Raw genomic sequence first — 21,842 nt, forward strand, 5'->3', positions numbered from 1 at the left:
TATAGGGCATTATTATGAGAATAAAGCTCAAGCTAAGGAGAAGGTAATATATGCATCAGCCCCCAGTGGTAGCTGCAGTTCTGTTTATCTTATGGTGTGCGGAATGTGTGCTTTAGAAGCATTAGATGCATTTAAATAACATGAAGGCAAATACAATTTTTGAAGGTGAACCTCTAGTTGTTCCTGTTTAGCTTTGTCCTCATAAGCTCACGTACAGCCTCAATTTTTCCCTCTTTCTCAAAAAAATCAAGGAAGACCGACAAGCAATGAGCTCAAGGTCCAACACCTTTGCAGTTGAAGACGATGGTAGGGTGTGCAATTTCAAAACCTAATTACTCTCAATTACAAAATGTCATAACCTAACTCTACCCTTTCAAACCAAGCCTCTAAATAATTCACACACCCTTGCCATGTTCACTGCCGTTTTGTGCTTTTACAGCAAGATGTTTTGTGCTGTGTGGTGCTTTTAGGCTGAAAACACCAGACAGACTCACACACGGAAACAAACTGCCTCTCAGAACTGATCATGCAGCATAAGCAAAATACACACCATGCCAATCGTCACTGAAATGAAGCTAGCCCATTTTGCACTAGGTTCTGCACCATTTCCAGATGACACAGAAAAGAGCTCCAGTAAAGTAGGCTTGATATGACAGAGGTACAGCAAAAAAGGCAGAAGTCCTGGCTGGAAAGAAAATACTGCAAGCACCTCAAGGCACAGATGAAAATAAGTGCAATTGGCTATTGTTTCTTGCCTGGGTTTCAGCAAATAGGCAAAATAAAAATGCAGTCGTAGACAAACAAAGCATGTTCCTTCAAGTCAATATTGCTGTAATTTCTTGTGGTTCCTTTCCATCTCACTATGGCATACATATTTACATGTGCAAGCATAATTACATTTTTCCTCAGATTAATGACTTACAAGCTAATCTTCCTCCAAATTTTAAATAGAATCACACAGTTTAAAAAAAATACTTAAGTTGAATGATAGATATGTGTAGATCTCATGTAATTTTTATACTAACAGCATTATGTTATATGAGGAGATAAGTGAAGGTACTGCACAAAAGATTCACAGAAGGGGCCTCATAAGTTTGTTCAGCTCTTCCAACCCTTTCCTTCAAAAAAAATTAAATATACAACAGAATTTCTTCCATCTAGTGCTCAGGTCCTCTAATGTTGGTAACTCTGCAGTTTCTCCAGGAATTTATGTTAGTACTTCATGACCCATCATTTAGGAAATTATTCTTACTATTTACTGTTGGTAGCCTGTTACTTTATGTCGTATCCTGCATGGACACACAGAACACGCTTCCCCCATTGTCACGCATCATTATGGATTGAAGACATGCATCTTTCTTACACTTCTCTTTCAGGCTGAATAACTTGTTTCCATGTGCTTTTTCCCTGCAGACTGTATTATTAGATACTTGGTTAATTCTTGTGTTTCCTTCAGAAGCCAGAGAAATTAGTTTTTAAAGACCTAGTATTCTGTAGAATTTTGCTGGGATGCAGAAGGAAAGGTCCAGAATGAAAAGAAAGATTTAGCCTGCCTCTAGTTAATGAGTGAAATAAGATATGCATTCTTGTAAAAAAAAATAATTACACACTCAAGAGATGAACACTTATTTAGAAGTTATTTGGGTTAACATTGATATTAAAAAGAGGTGATGTGCTGAAAATAGTGGGCAAAATTACTTTGATTTTTAGTAAGTACACTAAAATAAAAACTAGAAAAACCCCTTTGAAATGAAACAAAACCAACTTCTCCAAGCTCAGATTTTGTAACAAGAGATTTCTGCAGTCCCTAATATTTTCCATGCTGTGATTTGTCCTTTCTATACACAGAGCGTTGCCATCATGTTTTCATATACAGAGGCTCAAATATTCACATTTTTCTCCATTTTCACTTGATTATACAGTGATTAACTTACCAATAACTTTAACAAAATAGGCATCTGCTTCAAAGTTATTTTTTAATGTATGGATAGCAAAGTCCTTGTTGGAGTAGCCTTTGCTTAGCACAATGATATCCAAGATTCCCTAGAGGGGAAAAATAAAGTTTATGTTAGAATGCTGATTTAGTCTAGATAAGATCTAAATTTAGGAAACAAATTCCCTTGGAGATACAAAGAAAAAAAAATTAGAGCGTGTGCAGCAAAGTTTACACCTTTGCTACTAATTTTAATAGCTTTCAAATCTTATTAATCTGTGGCAATTTAGGACAATCTGCGCCATCCACAGCTAAACAGGACAACACATGTAGTCTGTGGCTTTTTTCTTGCCACTGAAGAGAGCAGCTCAACTGCAGCATATGGAGAACCAGCAAACTTCTACACAGGGGTGGGCTGCTGCTCTCTGCTCACCTTCCAGGGAGCATCTAAAGAGTAAATTTCCCAGGCTGAAGGCACTGCCTGCCATGTGCTATAAAGCCAACATTTCTACAAAGCATTCTGCCAACGGCACACACACAGACAGCAACACAGAGAGATGTTTGCTGCAGTGAATAGTTCGACTTACATCTTCATATATGTCAAAGAAGGTTGCTACCACTGCATCCTTGATTTGATTAAGGTCCGAGAGCTCCCAAAAAACTTTAAACATGCGACGTACACTCTTGCAGCTTACATTATTGCATGGGACATTTTCTAGTAAAAATGCTTGTTGATTGCTGTAAAACATATATATATATATACATAAACCAATTTATTTGCTATAAACAGTCTAAATAATAGACATTACAAAAATACTGTAGTTAAATAATTTAAGTCTGCTGAAGTTAAATATAATAAAAACAAAGCTAGCAGCCACTGGATACTTTAAAATCCATAAGCATTTCTGTGTACTTTACAGACAAATTACAACCATTGTCATGCCTGACTTAAACCAATGAATACACTGAATAAATGGGTCCAAATTAGCAGGAATAATTTCATTAACGATCCTCTCAAAAGACTGAACATATTCTTAGTGTATTCTGAAACAAGTATATGTGCACTTATCTGCCATTTTCCTTACTCCCTCCACAGTCCTTCATCTTAAACACTACTTAAAAAGTGTCAGTGCTTTCTCATTACTTTATCTCTTCCCTCCCCAGGTCCATTAAGAAGTTTTCTGACACGTTGCATGATGTTTTACACAAATTTAAGATTAAACCAAATCTCTATTGGTATGTTTTCCGTTGTTTCAAAGCAAAATATAAAACACAAACCCCAACCTACTAGCACAGTAAAAATAGGACAAACCAAACTGGACATTTGCTGACATATAACAAATAGAGGCAGAAAGATAGGCAGAAACAAACAAGAGTACCCGGTCTAGTATAGCAAAATCTCCCTTCTAAGGGATTTATCTAATACATGCCCACTGGTCAGTGTGAGACACAGGGTTTATACATGCACACTGATGACTACTAGCATTATATGCCATCTCTGATACTGCAACGTTGCCACTCCCATCAGAACTGTGAAAACCTTCAGACTTTACCAACCAGGAGTCTGAATCTTTGGCAGGTCTGTATCCTGGGAGCCTACTAGAATCCATCATTGCCTTGGCAATGGGAACAGATGAAGTTTCTTCCTCTCTTTCTGGGGGCAGAGCCAGGAGACTGAGCAGACAACGTTCTGTAAAGCTAGCTAAGTGTGTCAGAGCCCAGGGCAATAACCAGAATCACTTCTTCATTATGACCTTGAACACACTGCTGTTTTGGAGGGTGACAGTAATGTGTTTTTCTGTATCTTAACAGCATCCAGTGCCTCCTGGATGCAGTCACACACATGCACACGCATAACCATCTCTCCTTAGGAAAGTGTTTATTTCTCTTTGTTTCTTTGGCATATTTGCAATAATTTGCTACTTCTAAGAATCATATCCCACAACAACATCCATATATCTGCTCTATCCACTTCAGAAATAGTTAGAGAAGGGCAAAACATTTACCCTGAGAAAAAAAAAATTCTGACAGCAAAGTATATCAGTTTCCTTGCCTGTTGCCAAGCTAGTATTTCAGAACCTGCAATAGGAAAAATGTAGGATTTTGTTCTCTGTAAGATGTGTCAAAAGTAAAATGAGATATTTAAACATTTCCCTCTAAACCTTATAATCACATTTATTGAGCATCTGTGAAAAATACACAAATTAGGCCTTCATTTTTTCTGCCATATGCCTGCATTTGATTGAAGTTTCATACGAACAATCCACTTTTTACTATTTCACTGTTAGAAGTATGAGTATATTGAATTAATGTCTGGCCAAAATGAAATGAGGCGATCCGCAACATTTAAGACACAGTATTACCTGTATTGAAGAACTCATAACTTGAAATGGTTACTATATTATACATTATAAAATTGTTAATGTATCACAATTTAATGTATTACATACGTATCATATTAGATTAACCAACTGTAAGGTAAGGTGACAACCTGAGCTACACAAATTCTTTCAATTTCTCTTTTTCATCATCTTGACATACATTTTTTTTAATTTGGAGAAAGTTTTACAAAGATGCTTTGTTTCAGTTCACATTTTTTTTAAATTCCAAAAAAGTATTACATGATAATTATTTAAAAGACAAAAGATTGTCAAGCTTGCACTACGCCCTATGTACAGAGAGTTGTTCAAGTCTAAACTATAAGCCTTGTGAATGGACAGACAGAAGAAGTTTATTTACCACTGGAAACTTTTTGAATTCCTTTCCTTGGTAGCATGCATTTAATGACTTTCAAAACATTACAAACTGGACAAAAAATAACGTAACACCAACTGCATTGTGAGAAAAAAGGAAGATACTAATCAAAGTGCCACTTTTCTTCACTCTTCTCTATTAAGAAGGGAAACACAAGACAAACAACAGGAAGAAAAAACCCAATCCCAAACCCTAAACAGATGCTGAAGACTGAGAACTACACCACAGGGCAGGTATCTTGTAGAGGAAAAAAAAATAATATCATAAATGTAGTGTCCCTTGTGGCAGAGCAGCAGAGGTCTGGAGAATCCTTAATCACAATATAGCTGAAAATCTACTAACGTTTACCTTAACAGGCTGGGGGAATTTCATTTCAAAGTACTACTGATTTATATCCATAGAGTTCCTTTTGAAATACAAACACAAGCTTGCCTAGTAAAATAACAGCTCAAAGGTGTTACATATAAATGTTAAGCTGCAGTAAATATTAACTATACCTACAAGTACATACACATAAGTTTAGATTCACTGCTGTGAGTTATAGGAAGTTGAAATCTGATTTTATTTTGATTTTTTGAAGTCAGTGTTACTGCTTACCATAGAAAAGTTAAGAAATTGCACAGTAACAAACAAAAATAATGACATTCTAAAGCTAATAAAAACTACTGCTATTGGTGAGAAAGATGGGATAAAATAAGGTTTAAATGTGAACTGCAATACTCAATTTCTTTTAAGTTTTGGCTTTTTTTTTTTTTAAGTGGAATTTACAGAAATGCATCACTTCACTGGAAGCATACAGAGGTTCTACAAGCCAGCTATTATTAGTTTTATAATTAAAGCTGAGCCCTCTTTCCTGTCAATTTCCAAGGCAATTCCTTGGCATTTGTTTTATGAACGTCTTAAATTACTTTGACTTCTATACCAGCATTAAATTCCTCTTATTTAATCTAAAAGCATCTTTGAAAAGCACGATGAGAAGAGTTAACAACTTATTAGACACGTAGCTTATAAACAAATGCTTTAACTTGAGAATATCACCAAGATGTCTTCTACACCATCTTGTTTTTTCCTTTTTAAAAAATGGATAGTATTTATAGCAAGAAAATAAGTTACAAACTCACATTTAACTTAGTTTGATTCTTAACTTTCCTCATATTTCGGACCAGAATTTTGAATGACATATCCTGCCACTAGTATTTGAAGAGCATTAGCCAACTAAAATACGCTCTTGAAATGTTAGTAGTTTGTGCTGAAAAAAATAATTTCCGATACATTTATGTTTAAGTAGTTCCTCCTTTGACTGAAATGGGGTGAACATGACTTTCCGTTTCCTCATACATTTTCAGCCCATTATCTCTTGATAACATACTAGGTAAGGCTTTTATCATTAATATGTGGAAATTACCTACGATACCTAGGAACAGTTTAAAAAACCTCTAAAAAGCAAATGAATGTGCTCACACAACAACTTCTGAAGACAGAAAAAACCTGAAAGTGCCTATCTGGTGGTGGGGGACAGTCTTCAGGTTTACACCAGAAATGCAGAAAGAACCAATAACAACAACAAAAAAAATCTAAACAGCAGGGTACATGCAGCCTTCTTCTCATCCATGTATATAAACACCCTTAGTGCTTTAAACCTGCATCTATTTTCAAGTTGAGCTACGCTCCAAGTTCCACTGAAGGCTGCATGTTATAACTAGTTGTCTTTCTGCACAAACTTCATTCTTTCACGTGCACAGTCAAGTGATTCCCACTTGACTCAATTCAAGGTTAAAAATACACACTGAAATAAAACATTACTAATTTTACATTTTGATTACACATTAATGGAAATCAGAACATAAAGAAAATATATATACGTAAAATGTTTTAGCAATTGGTAGCCACATTATGTCCGTCTTGATCCTTCTCAGTCCCAGCCCACTCCCAGGGCTGCGCTGATATGGGACCTCTCATGAGCTACATCTCAGCGTGGGAGGATGACAGCTTAGCCTGTGGGCCATTCTTTTGAAAGGCTGCACCAACAAGGGTGTTGCAGTGCCTTACTGTTTGCAGAGGGAAGTTCTAGAAACCAGCTGTTCACTGCCTCCTCAGCTGTTCGGTTCTCTCTTGGACGAACTCCTGACCTCTGGATTTGGCCTATGAGCTGCCAGTTGAGTTCTTATGTTATTTAGGGCTTTAATACAGCACCATCGCCAACATCAAAGGATCGACCTCTGTGTTTTATTTCTGCTGCATGCTGCAATTACCAAGAGCAAGTTTATGACCTTCCTGTTATTATGAACCAAATTTTGAAGTTTAACACCACCAGAAAAAAAATCTCCCTGTAACAAATAAAATCATCAGCATCCTTAAAACGACAAAACAGTGTCCCTGTAAGCCTACAGGAAAACACATAAAGACAGACACTGCTACAATGGTAAAACCTTAACAATCAATGCTGAAGTGCTACACAGATGTGTAACCGCCAATATCAAACAACACAGCTTAAATACTGAGAAGAGTCAAAGCAAAAAAATTCTGAACTAAGACTAGCATATCAACCTTAGCATGCTATTTGCAGCACTTTTAATAGTTAGGTATATACACCAATGTATACACAGTGGCAGCGAAATTGTGTACAGCATGCATAACTTTATCCCAAGCAGCCTAAGAACGATGCTCAATAAAGTATAGGGTTAACCACAGTTTGGAACCTTCTGACCTAAGTCATCCATGCAGCAAAGCTGATTTAGTAAAACTGAATAAACAAGGCTTAACCCCAAAGAAAGACTGAAGACTTAGCTCGTTTTATTTTAACACATTACTTTGCAATTAGAATTAAATATTTACTGCTTAATTTCATACATCTCTCACTGTCAATTTTAGGTTCATTCATTTACAGTTATACAGGGGACATTTAAGTGACTAATATCTTACTCCAGACATTCAGAATAATTGAATTTGCCTCTGGTTTTTTTTCAGATTTGCTCAATTACAAGGTGCTCATCAATCCCACATTTAAAAGTAGTCCTCTATCCAACCTTACTTCTGACAAGTGACAACTAACAGTGATTTAGGAAGAGTCAATTTGGTCAAATAAGAGTCCTTCCAAGTATACCCATATAAAACTGTAATACATGTATATTAATTTAAAACTGAGCATGAATACCTGGAAAATTTTCTAGACCTGTATTATACTCAACATTTTTCATTGAACTGTTCATATCCAGCTCTTTGTTCTCCCCATTTCAGTCTTTACTGTCATTTGTCACCAATGTCAGAGAGAGATACTGTATTTCCAGCTTTACCATTATTTTACCAGTGAAACACATTCCCTTTAAATAAAAGCATAATTTAAAAAATGCTTCCTTAGATTACATGTTTGCAAGACGCCAACTATTAGTTTGCAACAAAATATAATTTGGAAATAAGTGGTTAAATAAAGTTTGTTTCATCTAATTAGGTGGGAGAAAGATAGGTGTTTATAGACTCATATGCAGTACTTAAACTTTCAATGTTACCAGAGTAAATTTAAAACCAGCTTGTGAAAAAATGAATACATTTAGATAAGATAGGAAGTACAGGTGAAGCAAGCAATAACTACTGATGAAATCCCTTTACCTATTATTATTCTATATACATACACGATTTCTAATACAGTCATAACTAGAAGGAAGAAAAATTCATGTACGTATCTAGCCTAAAGAAAAAAATCTGTGGACTGGAATTCTAATGTGCAGGTTTTGACTCAAGACAGAAATTAAAAGAATTCATAATGGACAGATAAATACGTAAGAACCAACTACAAATGCAGTATTTTCACCCGGTGGAATTTATTGAGTTTCTCGGTTCAAATCCCCACCACACCTGCAAACAAGTAAGATTTCTTTAACAGCACTAACAAAAAAGAACCCCATGTCTCCATGTTGTCAGAAAAATCACACACTTATTTGAAAGCAGAAGGATATGGAAAGAGAAGCAGTGTAGTCTTACAGCAGTTCCAAGAATCTTGAAGCTAATAATAATTTTCCTGACTTACCTGGAAGGACAGTAAACCAACATTATTCCTAATTGACATGTCTTCATTTCAGTGTTTTGTAGGCATTTTTAAGGATTTCATATGAAAATGCTTTCCTGAATTGTGATGAAAGCATGTAATTGATTTTAATCACATTCTTCCATTATCACGTATCGGTATACTTTCAGATGAATAAAATGGTTTCTGCCTCCTTTAATTTCTTTAAGTCACAGACAGCAACTAGAAGCTAGGGCTCCTAGACTATAGCACAGATTGAGGTCAAGAGTTTACAAAAATGCTTTTATCATTTAATCACAGTAATCAATCACTGAAATTAGATCAGTAGATGTAGCATGAAAGGCTTCAGAGAAAGAAATAAACAGCTCGATCCAGAAGTGTTTTAAATCAATTAAATAAGGTTTTCATTTTAATTTGCTCTGATTTAAGAAGAGCTTTTCATTTAATTCACACGTTGTTTTAATTCTCTCCACTCTGTGACCAAGTTACACATTTTAAAAGGAAGTATTTGCTTAGGTCCCTCAGAAACAATGAATTAATAGTACTCTGAAAGTGACATTACATAGTGGGCGCAAAAAACGTGACTTTCATTGCCCTCCCAAAGTATGAAGACTCTGTTTCCATTTCTTTTCTATAAATACTGGAAATATACTGTGTTAACATGCAATGTATTTCTTAATTTTTAGTTTACTTACCCTTTTTTCTGCCAGACTTCCTCAGCTCTCTGAACCTCCCTTTGAATAACTAGTCAAATCATCTCCCACTACCTTCAGTCCTTATGCCTTACTGTGTCACTCAACTTTGAAGTCAAGTTTCAAAATAACTTCAAGACGCACCCAAGTGAATAAACAAATAATTTTAGAAGCAAGGAGAATAAATATAAAAGTGTATCACAGTAATTCATTGCAATGAGACATAGGTAACTTCCTGGGCTTTCACAGGAGTAATTATTTACAAAATACTTAAATCTTTTACGTGATATTACATTGCCACAATTATACACCAGCCAGAGCAGAGAGGCTCCTGAGAATCTTAAATGATAAAATAACTTCAAATAAACTTCTGAATATGTAAATCTTCACAAAGTCCTCCTGAAGTTTACTAGCTATGAGGATATACAGTAGAAGGTCACCCACAGTACAGCTAAAAATACAAGATCTGTGGGGCTTAAGTAAAAACAAAGAACAACTTCATAGTTTAGATGTCACGGTATTTCTATGGAAAAAGAAAGATTGGTTCTAGTCTGCTCTCTAGACTGTTTACAGTCTTTATTCAATGACCACTGAACAGAAGATGCAAACTCCCAACTGAGCAAGGCTATGGAGTGAAAAGCGTGACATTCAGGGCCTGAGTGCTTTGACTTTGCCTATGCAAGTTCTGGGCAGTAACACATCACCTCCTTCTCTGCCATATCTGAACATAAACAGCTGCTGTGCTAGTTATTTTAAGGCTCAGAGGAACAGAGACAGAGCTCAGCTGCTCACTGCCTTATCTCTGAATCAGATCATGTAGGCTGAATACAAGCACATAACTCTTCAAACTGGGTCATTTTTAGGTATGTGTCAGTGTCTGAAGAACTGCTTAACACAAAAATGTCAGTGGGTGACTCATGTTTAGGCAACCACTAGAGGATCTGAACTGACTTCTGTGACTTTAGCATCTAAATTCTGTCTATATGCCGTTTTAAGCACCAAAGCGAGCTCCTCAGTTCTCTTCCTTACCGAGTATTAATTCGAACTATGAACCTGCACCCAAGCTCATCCAAAATACCATCCAGAGGAAGATAATAAATACACCTGTAAGAGAGACTTATTTTGCCTTGCAATGCACTAGTGTTAAGTATTTGTCCTAGACTGCAGTAAAGAAGATGCTGAAAGCCCGTAAGTTATTGATTAAAAATACCTTTCACAAGCAATGACATGAGGAAGAAAAAGGGGATAGCACAGGTAATCTTACATCTCTTCAGATGTTGGAAAACCCAAGCTGCACAGCACCAGACAGACCTCTAGCTGGAACAAAGCATGCTGCATAGATCCTGTCTGTAGTGAGGTGCGCTGGCATTATCGTCTCTAGAGCTCTTTTACGTTTTTCTTGGAAGTAAACAAGTCTATTCATAATTTCTGCTGTCAAGCAAAAGGATGTTCACATGAAAACGTGCTGCTTCACCTCAAGGTAAAGACAAGGACATGCTAATGGTATCATCACCAGGTGCCAAGTGAGAGCTGCCTACAGGCTTCTCCGCTACGATTAGCTGGCTACGTTTATCCTGCAGCCAAGCGGTATGTGCAGAACTGCACAGGCATGCACCTACTGAGGTCAGCTGTTCTGTGGATCACTAACTCCTCGACGTACAGTGGTCTCCCTGCGAGCATCACTACATGTCCCCTCCCACCTAACAGCAGATGATAGCAATGCAAGGTATTGGGAAAGCAAGTAATGAAAAAAAGAAAGGAGGAGAAAGATTACACTGACAAATTTAATAGGAAAGGTTAGAAGCTTCTTTTTTTTGAGAGGGAAGAGTTTATTTCAGCTAAAGTTGGACAATATAAAAATCACTGGTAAGTTATTAGGTTATCTAAAACTCATGGTTCTCAAAAGGGAAAAAACACTATTGCATTTTTCAGCACAGTCACTGATCGGTGTTCACGCCATGTGACAGCATGGAACAGGTTCCCCAACTCCCAGCAGCCTGCTGTAACTAGCCAACACTGAAAGCTGAAGTCAGGATTTTACAGAGGATGATTTGGGAAAGGAAATGGAGAGATAATCGGCTCCTTTGATCTGTGAAGAGTGCCTAAAATGGTACTTTATACTGCACTCCGTGGTGCAATTCCCCACCAAGAGTCACAGTTTGAGCCTATACAATTATGCATTCTGAATATACCATGTAAATGCATACCTTTTAAAAAGGGAAACATTTAGCAGAGATCGAAAGCCGTGTTCACATGGTAAAACGAACGAGACGCACTAAAATTAGCACTTTGTATGATGATGACTGGGCATGCATTTGATAGTCTTAATTTCTCAGTTTACATATACTCTACCTTCCAGATGTGTTCTGTAGTATAGCAAGAGCATCTGGGTAGCCGTCCATATTGTAATCTCCAATATGAAGTGTAATCGGAAACAACATTTCCGTTGAAGGTTTGTCACTTGGATATGGTACAAAGCCCCAGAGTGTGTCTTTATTTCTGAAGTCTTGCAAGACTGGAATCCACTGTAAAATAAAAAAATTTTTTTGTAATTTGTAATTTGTAAAAAAAAAAAATTTTTGTAAAAAAAAAGAACAGCTGGTAAGGAAATCAATTTTATTTATTTAAACAACTTAATTCTGTTTAAAACAGCTGAGGTTTCTTCACTGCTTCAGGATTCTTAACTATTTACAAATCTCCAAAGAGGAAATAAGGCTTATTTCCTAACTCTGTCACCAAATGAAAAAAATAATTTGAAGTCTTTTCTATGCACTAAATTATTCCAGAACAGGAGAAAAACAAACCCAAACCAAACCAAACAAAAAACCTCCAAAAAGAACAAAAAAAGAAAAAGATAAGGCTGAAAAATAAAGAACCTGTGCTTTGGAATGTGTCCAGTGTATGGAGAAATTCAGGCTTGCCTGTAATCTGTATTATCTTTAAGTATAGGTAAGCCCAAACCATATCAGAGCCTCGGGCTCCTGAGTCCCTTTTTTCTTCCCGGAATTGCCAACAATGGGCATACTTAAAACTGGAGAAGGGATGCAACGCATTAATTTTATGGACAACACCATATTGGGGGGATACTATCAATATGCTTCAAGACAGGATGGCCATTCGAGGGGACCTAGAAAGCCAAGAATGGGTGAACAGGGACCTCATAACAATCAGCAAAGAAAATCGTGCACAGGGGAGTAAACCCCTGCAATGATACAGGCTGGCTAGCAGCTCTCCTAAAAAAGATACGTGGGTCCCGGTGACAGTAAGATAAAGCCAAGTGTGGCAGCTGTGACAGCAAAACAGCATACTGCACTATGACTGCTGCCTATGCTCCTGCTGATTGAGGTGAGCGATTATTTCTCTTTATTCAGCACTTGTTATTCTGCATCTAGATTCTCCGTCTACTTTTGTGTTCCATGGTTCAAGAAAGATTTGAGAATATTGACTGTGTTTAGAGAGAAGGGTCACCAAGATGGTCAGGCATTGAATATTTATGTACTCAAAGGACAGGCTGAGAGCCTAGGGCTTGTTCAGCCTGGAGAACAGAAGAATTTGCAAGGCGGGGGCTGACAGCAGCCTTCCAAAACCTGCAAGGGGATAACTGAGAAGATGGAGCCAGGCTCTCTACTGAGATAAATGGCAGAAGAACAAGAGACAACGGCCAACAAACAAACAATTTGAACTAGGAAAGAGGCCCTAGAAGCTGCTGAATCTTTGTCATTGGGGTTTTTCGAAGTTTTAACAGGACAAGGCTCTAAACAACATGGTCTGAATTCAGTGTTGCCCTTGCTCAAAGCAGGGGGCTGGATCTCCTAAGGTTCATTTCAGCTTGAATGATTCTATTATTCATGGATATTTAGAAGTTCAAGAGCTTCTGTTCCCCTCCTATTTCCCCGGCAGCACCAGATACCAAACTGTTTGATAAGAAATTAAGATTACAGTATGGAACTGAAAGTACAAAAGAAATGCAAAGTGTAATTTCTCCAGGACAAGAAATGGAATCTATCTGCCCTTACTTTCCATGAAGTGCTGCAGAGGTGCTAAACAGGAATTTATCTTAATTAAAATCAAATTAATTTCACAAGTTGGTATGAAGCTGAAGTACCAGGGTTAACATTTCAATGCTACAGAAAAATTCAGTGCCATTTTAAAAGCCAGAAATAATTTTACATGTCAACTAACTGACAATGCCTTCAAAAGGACAGAAGGGTGCTATCTTGAAGGATCACTATCGCCAGTATCAGAAGCACTTAACAGCATCTTAAATGTCTCTCATCCAAGCCTTAATTTAGCTACTTCAGGAACCAGACTGAGATCCCTGACAGCATAATTTCCTGCTGTGGAAAGACTCCCTCTCACTAACACCATCAAGTAATCAACAACATTCCTGCCACACAGCAATCTGTGTGCAACACACTGACTGGTCCCTATCCCACACCAACCACATGCATATTACAAAGCCCCCCCCCCAAATTATTAAAAAATGCACAAAGGTCAACTTTGTTTGGGTATCACAGATGGCTTTGAAGCCTGGAACATTTCTGCCAGACACTGCATATACTTAGTTCACGTCTGCCTGTGTAAGTGGGGACATGTGAACTGCAGTGATGATCTACAACACCCCTGATGAAAACTCAAAGTTGAAATCAAACACACTTTTACCTCACGCCCTGCCCCCCCACATATGCATGCCTATTTAGTTACTGGTACCTGCTCAAGGTTTAGAAAAAACTATGGAAAAAAAAAAAAAGACTTAATCTGAGGGATTTTTTTCAAAAGGTAATATTTCTTAGCACTTATTTTGTCATGCAGAAGACAGATGAAACAATACTACTGCAAAATACCGTGATTTCAAAAAACACTGATTGAAATCAGAACCATGAAATACAATACAGTTTTTACTTTACACGGTATTATTCACACAGTCATTGCAATGAAATCCAATTATATCCGTCATATGCTTTGTAAATGTTCCCATGTATGGTAACACTATTGTAAAGAAACCAAATTAAAAATTAATTTTTAGTCACAAATCTGAATTTGTGTTCTGTTTTTACTCTATTAAGAGTGATTCACAGAAAGCACCTTTACAATCACAAGGTCTGCAATGAAATGCAGAGGTATAAACCAATAGGTGAGCAAAAGAGAAATATCACCTATTGCTACTGCACCTATAGCTTGTGCATCATCACTGTACACGCTACAGAGTGAGATTCATCCATCCTGCTCAATCAGTTGAATCAGTAGAATAAAACTTTTTATAACAGCAGCTGCAAAGCATTTCACAAACACAAGTCTTGTTCGACATGTAACCAGGGCACATTCAGAGCACCACAGGTAACCTACTCTGATAGTTTAAATTCAGAGTAATCCACATTTTTGCAGAAACTAATTCTGTATATTTCTATTATAAACGGCAGTATTGCATAATGTAATGCAAGATTAATTGTTCATGTGCCTCAGGACATACGTTTCAGTACGGAAGGCAAAAAAATGAAAATACGTTTGTCACTAATATAAATCTCCTGCTTATTCTGTGTTTGATAATCCAGACACTTACTTTAAACTTAATGTTTGCTGTAACTATTTTAACAGGAAAAAACAGTCTAAACCTGATTTTTTTTTCCTTTCACTCTAAGATAGAAATAGCTGGGTATAATGAGGACACACAAAGTTATTTTTTGCTGTTTTCTGATCACATGATTTCTGTTACCTAGATCAGATGAAAAAACATATTGAAAAATGGAATGAGTCTAACAGAAAATTTAAATGAACACATAAGATTCAGTTGCAGAAGTAAAAGATTTACTTCTTCCCTTTTGGTTAAATTCCATTGCATAGCACCACTAATATCATTACTTAAAACACTTACTTAGATACTTTTACTCCTTCAATCAATGCTTTTGTGGGCTAAAATAAGAAAAGTATCTTTATTTACGTGCTTGAAAAATTTGTTTTCAAACTTTAAATATTTGTTTTTCAAGTACAAGACAGAATGGTTTACAGCCCTGTGAAAACAGCATCTTCTTCGTTTTGAAAAAGATCTCAGGCAGTTGAAAAAAAATTTAAAACTAGTTGCACTCACCCCATGACTTGAAAAGGGCTCATCCCTTCAAAGGCCGCATTCTTCTATACATTAGGAAAGGCATTTCTCTTACTCTAAAGCCTGTTAGCAAGGTCTTTGAGCCAAAACTCTGGGATTAACACATCTCAACTTTTAAACTATTTCCAGAAACCTATGAAGCACAAACGGCCCAGCCAGCCAGCTGCCCACCCGGGCCACCTAACACAGGCAGGGAGCCAGCTGTGAGTCAGATGTATTTGGAAACTGGTAGCCCATTCTTGGCCAATACGTCTTCTGGAAATGCCAGTGTTTCTCCTCCTTTCTACGACAAACACTATCCCATTCTACAGAAAGATAAGTATTAAGAGTGGCCTGAAAGAACTGGCCACAGCAACAGAAGCCCTTTCCCCTGGGGGCTCCCTCTCTACTGTACATGTGCGCTGTAGTTCAGCTGCACATAAAAAATAAATCCCATAATTTCAGGATACATTAGGCTCTCTGTGTGTATGAAGGTCACCTAAATTCCATATACAGTTGAGCAGCTGCTATTGCATAAAAATAAACTAAGTAAATTACCTATACATTGCACCATTACTTATGGTGCTCAAAGCCTGGAAGACAACAATCACCAACATTGATTTAGCAAGATAGAAAAAAGTAAGCAAACCAGTAAGTCATGGTTTTGATGCTGGAACATGGCTCACAGCCCCATAGCTGCTTTGAGAAAGATGAGCAACTTAGAAATGATGAGAGGATCTTGCAGAATCAGATTTATGAAGACTACAGCAACTGCAATCCCCTTTGCCTTGCTTTACGCTGTTCTAGAGGAACGAAGAAGAACTTCTAACGCTGACCAACTGCAGCTGATAATCAACGCTGTCACACACTTCTCTAGCCTAGAGAATGACTTCACAAAGACCTGTGGTTGGCTGTAGGATGCACTGCTGTGTTCTGCTCCAGAGCTGCTAGATTTATAAGAGGAATAAAGCCATGACCTTTTTATTGTACAGAGAAAGGTTATACGAATCATCAAGCCCACAAAGAAACTCTCAAATGAAGGGACTGAAACAATACTGTTCGCCTCAGGAAACTAATGAAAAATCACACCGAATACTGGCATAATTAAAAGAAAGATTAGTCATCTCTAAGAATATCATAATATCTCGAGTTTCTACAATAAACAGTACCAGGGACTTTAAAAAAAAATTTCAGGGAGAACTCAGTCTAATTTTCAGAATCTAGATAAGATATCTAAATCAGCTAGCAGATTAGTCTGTAGCTGTTGCAGGTGAATTTAAAGAAGTCTGAGGTGTCCTAACACCTGCCACCATCTGAAACTGCTTATGAGATTCTACTTCAGATCTGACAGCAATTCTGTTGCTATGGAAACATTCAAATTTTTTTAAAACCTTAGTAGGTCTGTATCTCCTTAAGTCACTCATGTATTTTGTTGGCCTTTGCTTTTGCTCCATCATCCAAAAGAAGAAAATTTATCTGAGATATTTCTAATACTTATAAAGATTAAATCATTAAATAAATTAAAACTTGTGGTGAAAGATCACTCTTGAAATAATTCTCCTAGATCTGCTTGGCTTTCCAGTAGCCATCCAGCTGTGCCAAAGACATAATGAGAATTACACTGTAGACTGACAGACATCAAAGATCTTACCAGAACGACTCCAAAGCCTGCCATGCCATTGCACGCCTCTCCACAGCACCTGATTGCTATGCATTTCATCCCAATGCATCATACCACCATGGAACTGTATTAACTGATTTTCGTTTGGTTTCATCAAACGACAGAACAAACAAGCAAGAAGGACAGAACCAGGTCCAGTTACCATAGTCAAAATATTTTTTGTAAGTCATCTAATTTATGGTATTTCAGAGCTGAGATCACTAATTTTCTTTTAAAAAAATAAATTTCTGAAAATCAGAATTATTTGCTACATTCTCAACTTAAAAAACCCAAACAAATCCACCAAAGACACACAAAACCCTACAGCAAAAACTGAATATAGAGATAATGGATATATAACATCTACTTTTTCAGTAAGACTTGCAATCTCTCAGTTTCCCATAGACTCGTTATAATTACCTACCTGCTCCCCAAAGAACCTGTTTCAAGAGGATCCCTTGTTGAAACATTCTGCCCAAGGACTCATTATTATTTCCTTAAAATTATAAAGTTATTAAATAAACAAAAGGAATTGATCCCACTATGTTGGATTTATGCCTATCGTTTCTCATGAAGATCAACTTATTTAGTCAAAGCTTGGAAGCTGGGTCATCTAATCTCACAATGAACAAATTCAGTGAAATTAAATTTTTTTGACTTGAAAATAAATATGGGAAGTAAGATGTTTGAATAGTTTTCTACCTGAGGGAGGCATGCAACACATGGGAAAAACTGCAGACATAGGAATGAAGATACTGACATTTTCCACTGTTTCAGAATGGAAAAAGAAAATGCTTTAAAAGGAAAAGGTCCACCACCTCTAGATGAGTCTAAGAGTGGAAGAAAAGAGTGTTCTAGATATAATTCTTCAAAAAGGTTAGGCCAGAACAAGTCATTATTGCATGCCATTTGATACTGTCATTTTTAATTAAAAAGTCATTCTAAAAATATGCAGGGAAAATTGCTTTAACGTTTCTAGGTAACTTTTAATACTTTTTAATACTTTTTTTTTTCTAGCAGAATGAGAATCTATTGGATACCTCACTTTTTAAAATAAAGTGACAATATTTGGCTGCTAATTTTTACCTCACATTTAATTGTCTTGGAAATTATTTTAAGAGTGAGACTATACAGTGAAATTGCTAAATCAAGTATAAAAATTAAATATATTGATGACTATCAAAAGTGGTATGTTAAAAATCTGTTTGTATTTGTAATTAGTTTGACCTCTATCAGAAAAATGAAATAATGAACAAACAGAAAAATCGCCTACGTGCAATGTTACTTCTGAGCAGGTTATAATAAACGACTTGACTCTGAAAAAAATCTGATATTATGCAAATTTCCCACACTTTCCTCTGCCACTACTGCAGCACTTTCTTCCAGAAATGAACGCAGATAATGTAACTTTTCAGTAGTGCACTGCCCAGTCATCTGCTACTCACAAGTAACAGCTTCGTATCTCCCAATGGCACATGCTATTTGTGTGTGGCTGATTTTCTACAGTGAAATGACTTTCATTGAGAATATCTGTCTCAAATTTACTTGAGCAGAAAAACTCAAACATCTTTTACTTCTTATATTATCAAGAGTGAGGAACTAATTGTAGAGCTAAAGAGCAGTTGCCTTTTGATGTAAGAGCACCTCAACTACTCAACAGTGCAATCTAAGCAGCTTGTTACAGAAATATGACCAGCGTATTATCAGAAGCCTGTGTTCTCCCCTTTGACCAGAAAGCAATGCAAGTATCATGAATCGAGCATCCACTTGTTTTATACAAAGGCTATATGACCTGTAAATCAAACTTCACTGTAACACTGTGTATCCAGCAGCATTAAAATCCATTGTCTCTATTCTGGGTTCACAGGGAATTAATGTAAAAATAAACACCCCCCTGCCACAAAAACAAAACAGTAAAACCAACCCACAAACAACTAAACAATGCGTGCACAGGAAAACATCCTTTTTTAAGAACAGAGATGCTAAGATTAGAAGGCTGAAAGAGATACATTACCAAATTTAGTGTTACGTTTGCTTACACTCACGGTATATCCCATCCTAGTTATACTTCTGTAACTGACTGGTAACTGCGTGATTTCCTTTCCAATACGGAGTGATTTTCTCACTAATAGGAAGTATGCTATGGCCTGTGTTCTAGAAAGTCTAATTCCTTAAACAAGAAAATCTACGCTATAAACTTGGCTTGGGCCAAGTAGTACTCAGAGAGGGTACTACTTATATGAAAAAAAAATACCTACTTTTAATTTGTCAGGAAAGGAATAATCAGCCATTCATAACCAGGTTAGAAACACGTATGGCATACATTATAAATTTCTGTAAGTACACTACAGTGGATTTTGCTGTCGGGTATAAGCAAGTACTTTATAGGTCACCTTGGCCTTTAGCTTCACATTGCTAAATATCAATTTAGTAAAAACATTTATTAAGGCATCAAACAAACATTAGGTTAGGTTACCATAAGCTGTAACTTTACCAAAAAACAAGGCACTGTAAATACTTAAAACAGATCAGCACACGCTTTAAAATCAATGGATATATAGTAATCCATTACATGAATTATGACCATGCCTCTCAAAACAAGTAGCGTCATGACCAAACTAAGCTGAAATAGTCTAATAGAAACCTGTTCTGAAGAAACAGCCTAAACAAGTCTTCATATACCATTTGGAAACTTACTTAATTAATAACAATCAAAGACAGCAGAAATAAGGGGTAAGAAGTGTGGGCTGTTTCGACTTCATATATTTATATGTGTGTGTGTGTGTATATATATATTATTTTTTTTAAAAACCATAAAACTCCCTTATTTAAACTGAAGAAGCTTATTTGAATTAATTAGATCTGCTTCCAACTCTCAGCGCAAATCTCCATCTTGTGCTAGGGCAGTTGTGGTGCTCAGAATGCAGTGTTTTGTAACCAAGAAAGTGACTCACTGGAAACACCTGTAATTTTCTTGAGTAGAATTATCCATTACATAGAATTCTGGGCATGCAACCTGTTCCACCAAACCCATATTTTTTTAGGTAGGTAATAAGTAAACAAATAAAAGTCTCTTATATGAAATAATCAGCAGTGAGGAAGTTTAATTTTTCTTTCCTGAAAAATCATTTTCCTATATCATATTATTTCATAACGCACAGTATTTTCCTTTGTCTTTGCAATTCCAAACTCACAATACCTGTTTCATTCCTATCTTAGTTAAGTAGATGGCACTTTTTTGACATTTTTTATCTTCACAGACTGGTAACAAATGTTCACTTTGTCCGTCCCCATCTGTCAAAGAGGAAAAAAAGACTGTTCAGCTTTATATTTGCAAAATCAGAAACCCTGTTTGCAAGAGATAATCAGCTGTAATTTATTATTTTTTAAAATGTGAAAAATTACATGAGATAAAAGTAGACCTTTTCAAAATCCTTAAACTATTAATCTAATTTGGGTCTTTTGTTTGAAGATTTTCTTTGTTGATGTATTTTCATCTTGACCCTGAATATAAGGAAAGTTTTAAAATTTATTTCTAAAGATAATGTGATATATTTAGAAGAATAAGTGCTTAGTAATTTACTCAGTCCCTGTGTTTCATAGGGAAGAAAATTATCTTTAATATAAATCCACCATCACAAGTCCACGATACAAACTTATTTAATTTTCTGAACTAGTTTTAAACTCTTGTGCTGTCAAGCAAGACTTTAAGAAGACTCATGAGTCACATGTAATATTTTAATCTGTAAGTTGACTGACGCAATGGCTAATAAATTCCAGGAATTAGGCAAATTGAGTAATTTACAAGTTTGAAAAAAATACTCTTCAAGCACCTTTAATCCATGTATTACCAAAACCTTTAGCAGAATAATGATCTTTTAATGTTTAAACAAGCAATGTCAATTTGCATCCAGAATTCTGACAGACAGAGCATGGCGGGGGGGGGGAGGGGGGGGGCGGGGAGGCGGGCAGAAATCAATGAACTTGCTCATTATGTACTCCAGGAGAAATCCCTATGTTCACATTTTGGCTTTGCAGCCCTGCCTAGCATATTCAGGAATACACTGCCTCCCCACTCGGAGGGAGACCACCAGAAGTTACCTTGTACGGGCTGAGAAGGAAGAACAGAGAAGCAGTTGAATGCAAGCAGCCAAAAAGCAGCAGGTCTAATTGCTGCATTAATGACTACTGCTGAAGTCCCAAGTATAACCAGACTTGACCTGCTCGAGAGATGGTATGCCCCAGCTCAGGAAAATTTCAGGAATCCGCTTTTCCTAGCTATGAAATCAAAGCTCATATCGTAATAAAAAAAATCACATTTTCAAATTGCCCCTTAGCCCATACAGTTCTGAGGAGCTTGGTATTAATATTTTAAGTGGATTTTGTAAAGTTGCTTAAGAAGTCTCCTTCATTAATACGCAAAACCTAGACCATCTGCCAAAGTCATTGAATCCCATATTCATTTCCCAATATACTACTGACCACAGCCTAAACATTCCATCAAACTTTACCTGTACTCTAAGAAATGCTTTCTCAGCCTGCCAAATTATATTTCTAGGAAGCGGAAGCTCCTTTTAGCGTGTGTGTACCTCTCTCTCTGTGCATAGTTAAGTATTCTAGGTTCCCCCCCTTATTACATAAGGAAGCTGGGAGATGGAAAGTAGTGTTACAAGGGGGAGGAGGAGCGATGAAAATACCAG

At 36.6% G+C, this 21,842-nt stretch overlaps 1 protein-coding gene across 3 annotated transcripts in view; it reads right to left on the bottom strand.

The window, feature by feature from the left end:
- Positions 1–21,842, bottom strand: part of ITFG1 (integrin alpha FG-GAP repeat containing 1) — an 88,172-nt gene that overhangs the window by 25,762 nt on the left and 40,568 nt on the right. For all 3 annotated transcript variants that reach the window (XM_055818881.1, XM_055818880.1, XM_055818882.1), the window contains 4 exons: positions 20,342–20,436; positions 11,753–11,925; positions 2,521–2,671; positions 1,935–2,043 (listed from right to left, as the gene is read on the bottom strand). In XM_055818881.1, coding sequence (XP_055674856.1) covers positions 1,935–2,043; positions 2,521–2,671; positions 11,753–11,925; positions 20,342–20,436 — 528 coding nt within the window. The remainder of the gene's footprint in view (positions 1–1,934; positions 2,044–2,520; positions 2,672–11,752; positions 11,926–20,341; positions 20,437–21,842) is intronic.

The sequence above is a fragment of the Falco peregrinus genome, chromosome 14 (genome assembly GCF_023634155.1).
Source record: "Falco peregrinus isolate bFalPer1 chromosome 14, bFalPer1.pri, whole genome shotgun sequence".
In the NCBI taxonomy this organism is placed as follows: Eukaryota; Metazoa; Chordata; class Aves; order Falconiformes; family Falconidae; genus Falco; species Falco peregrinus.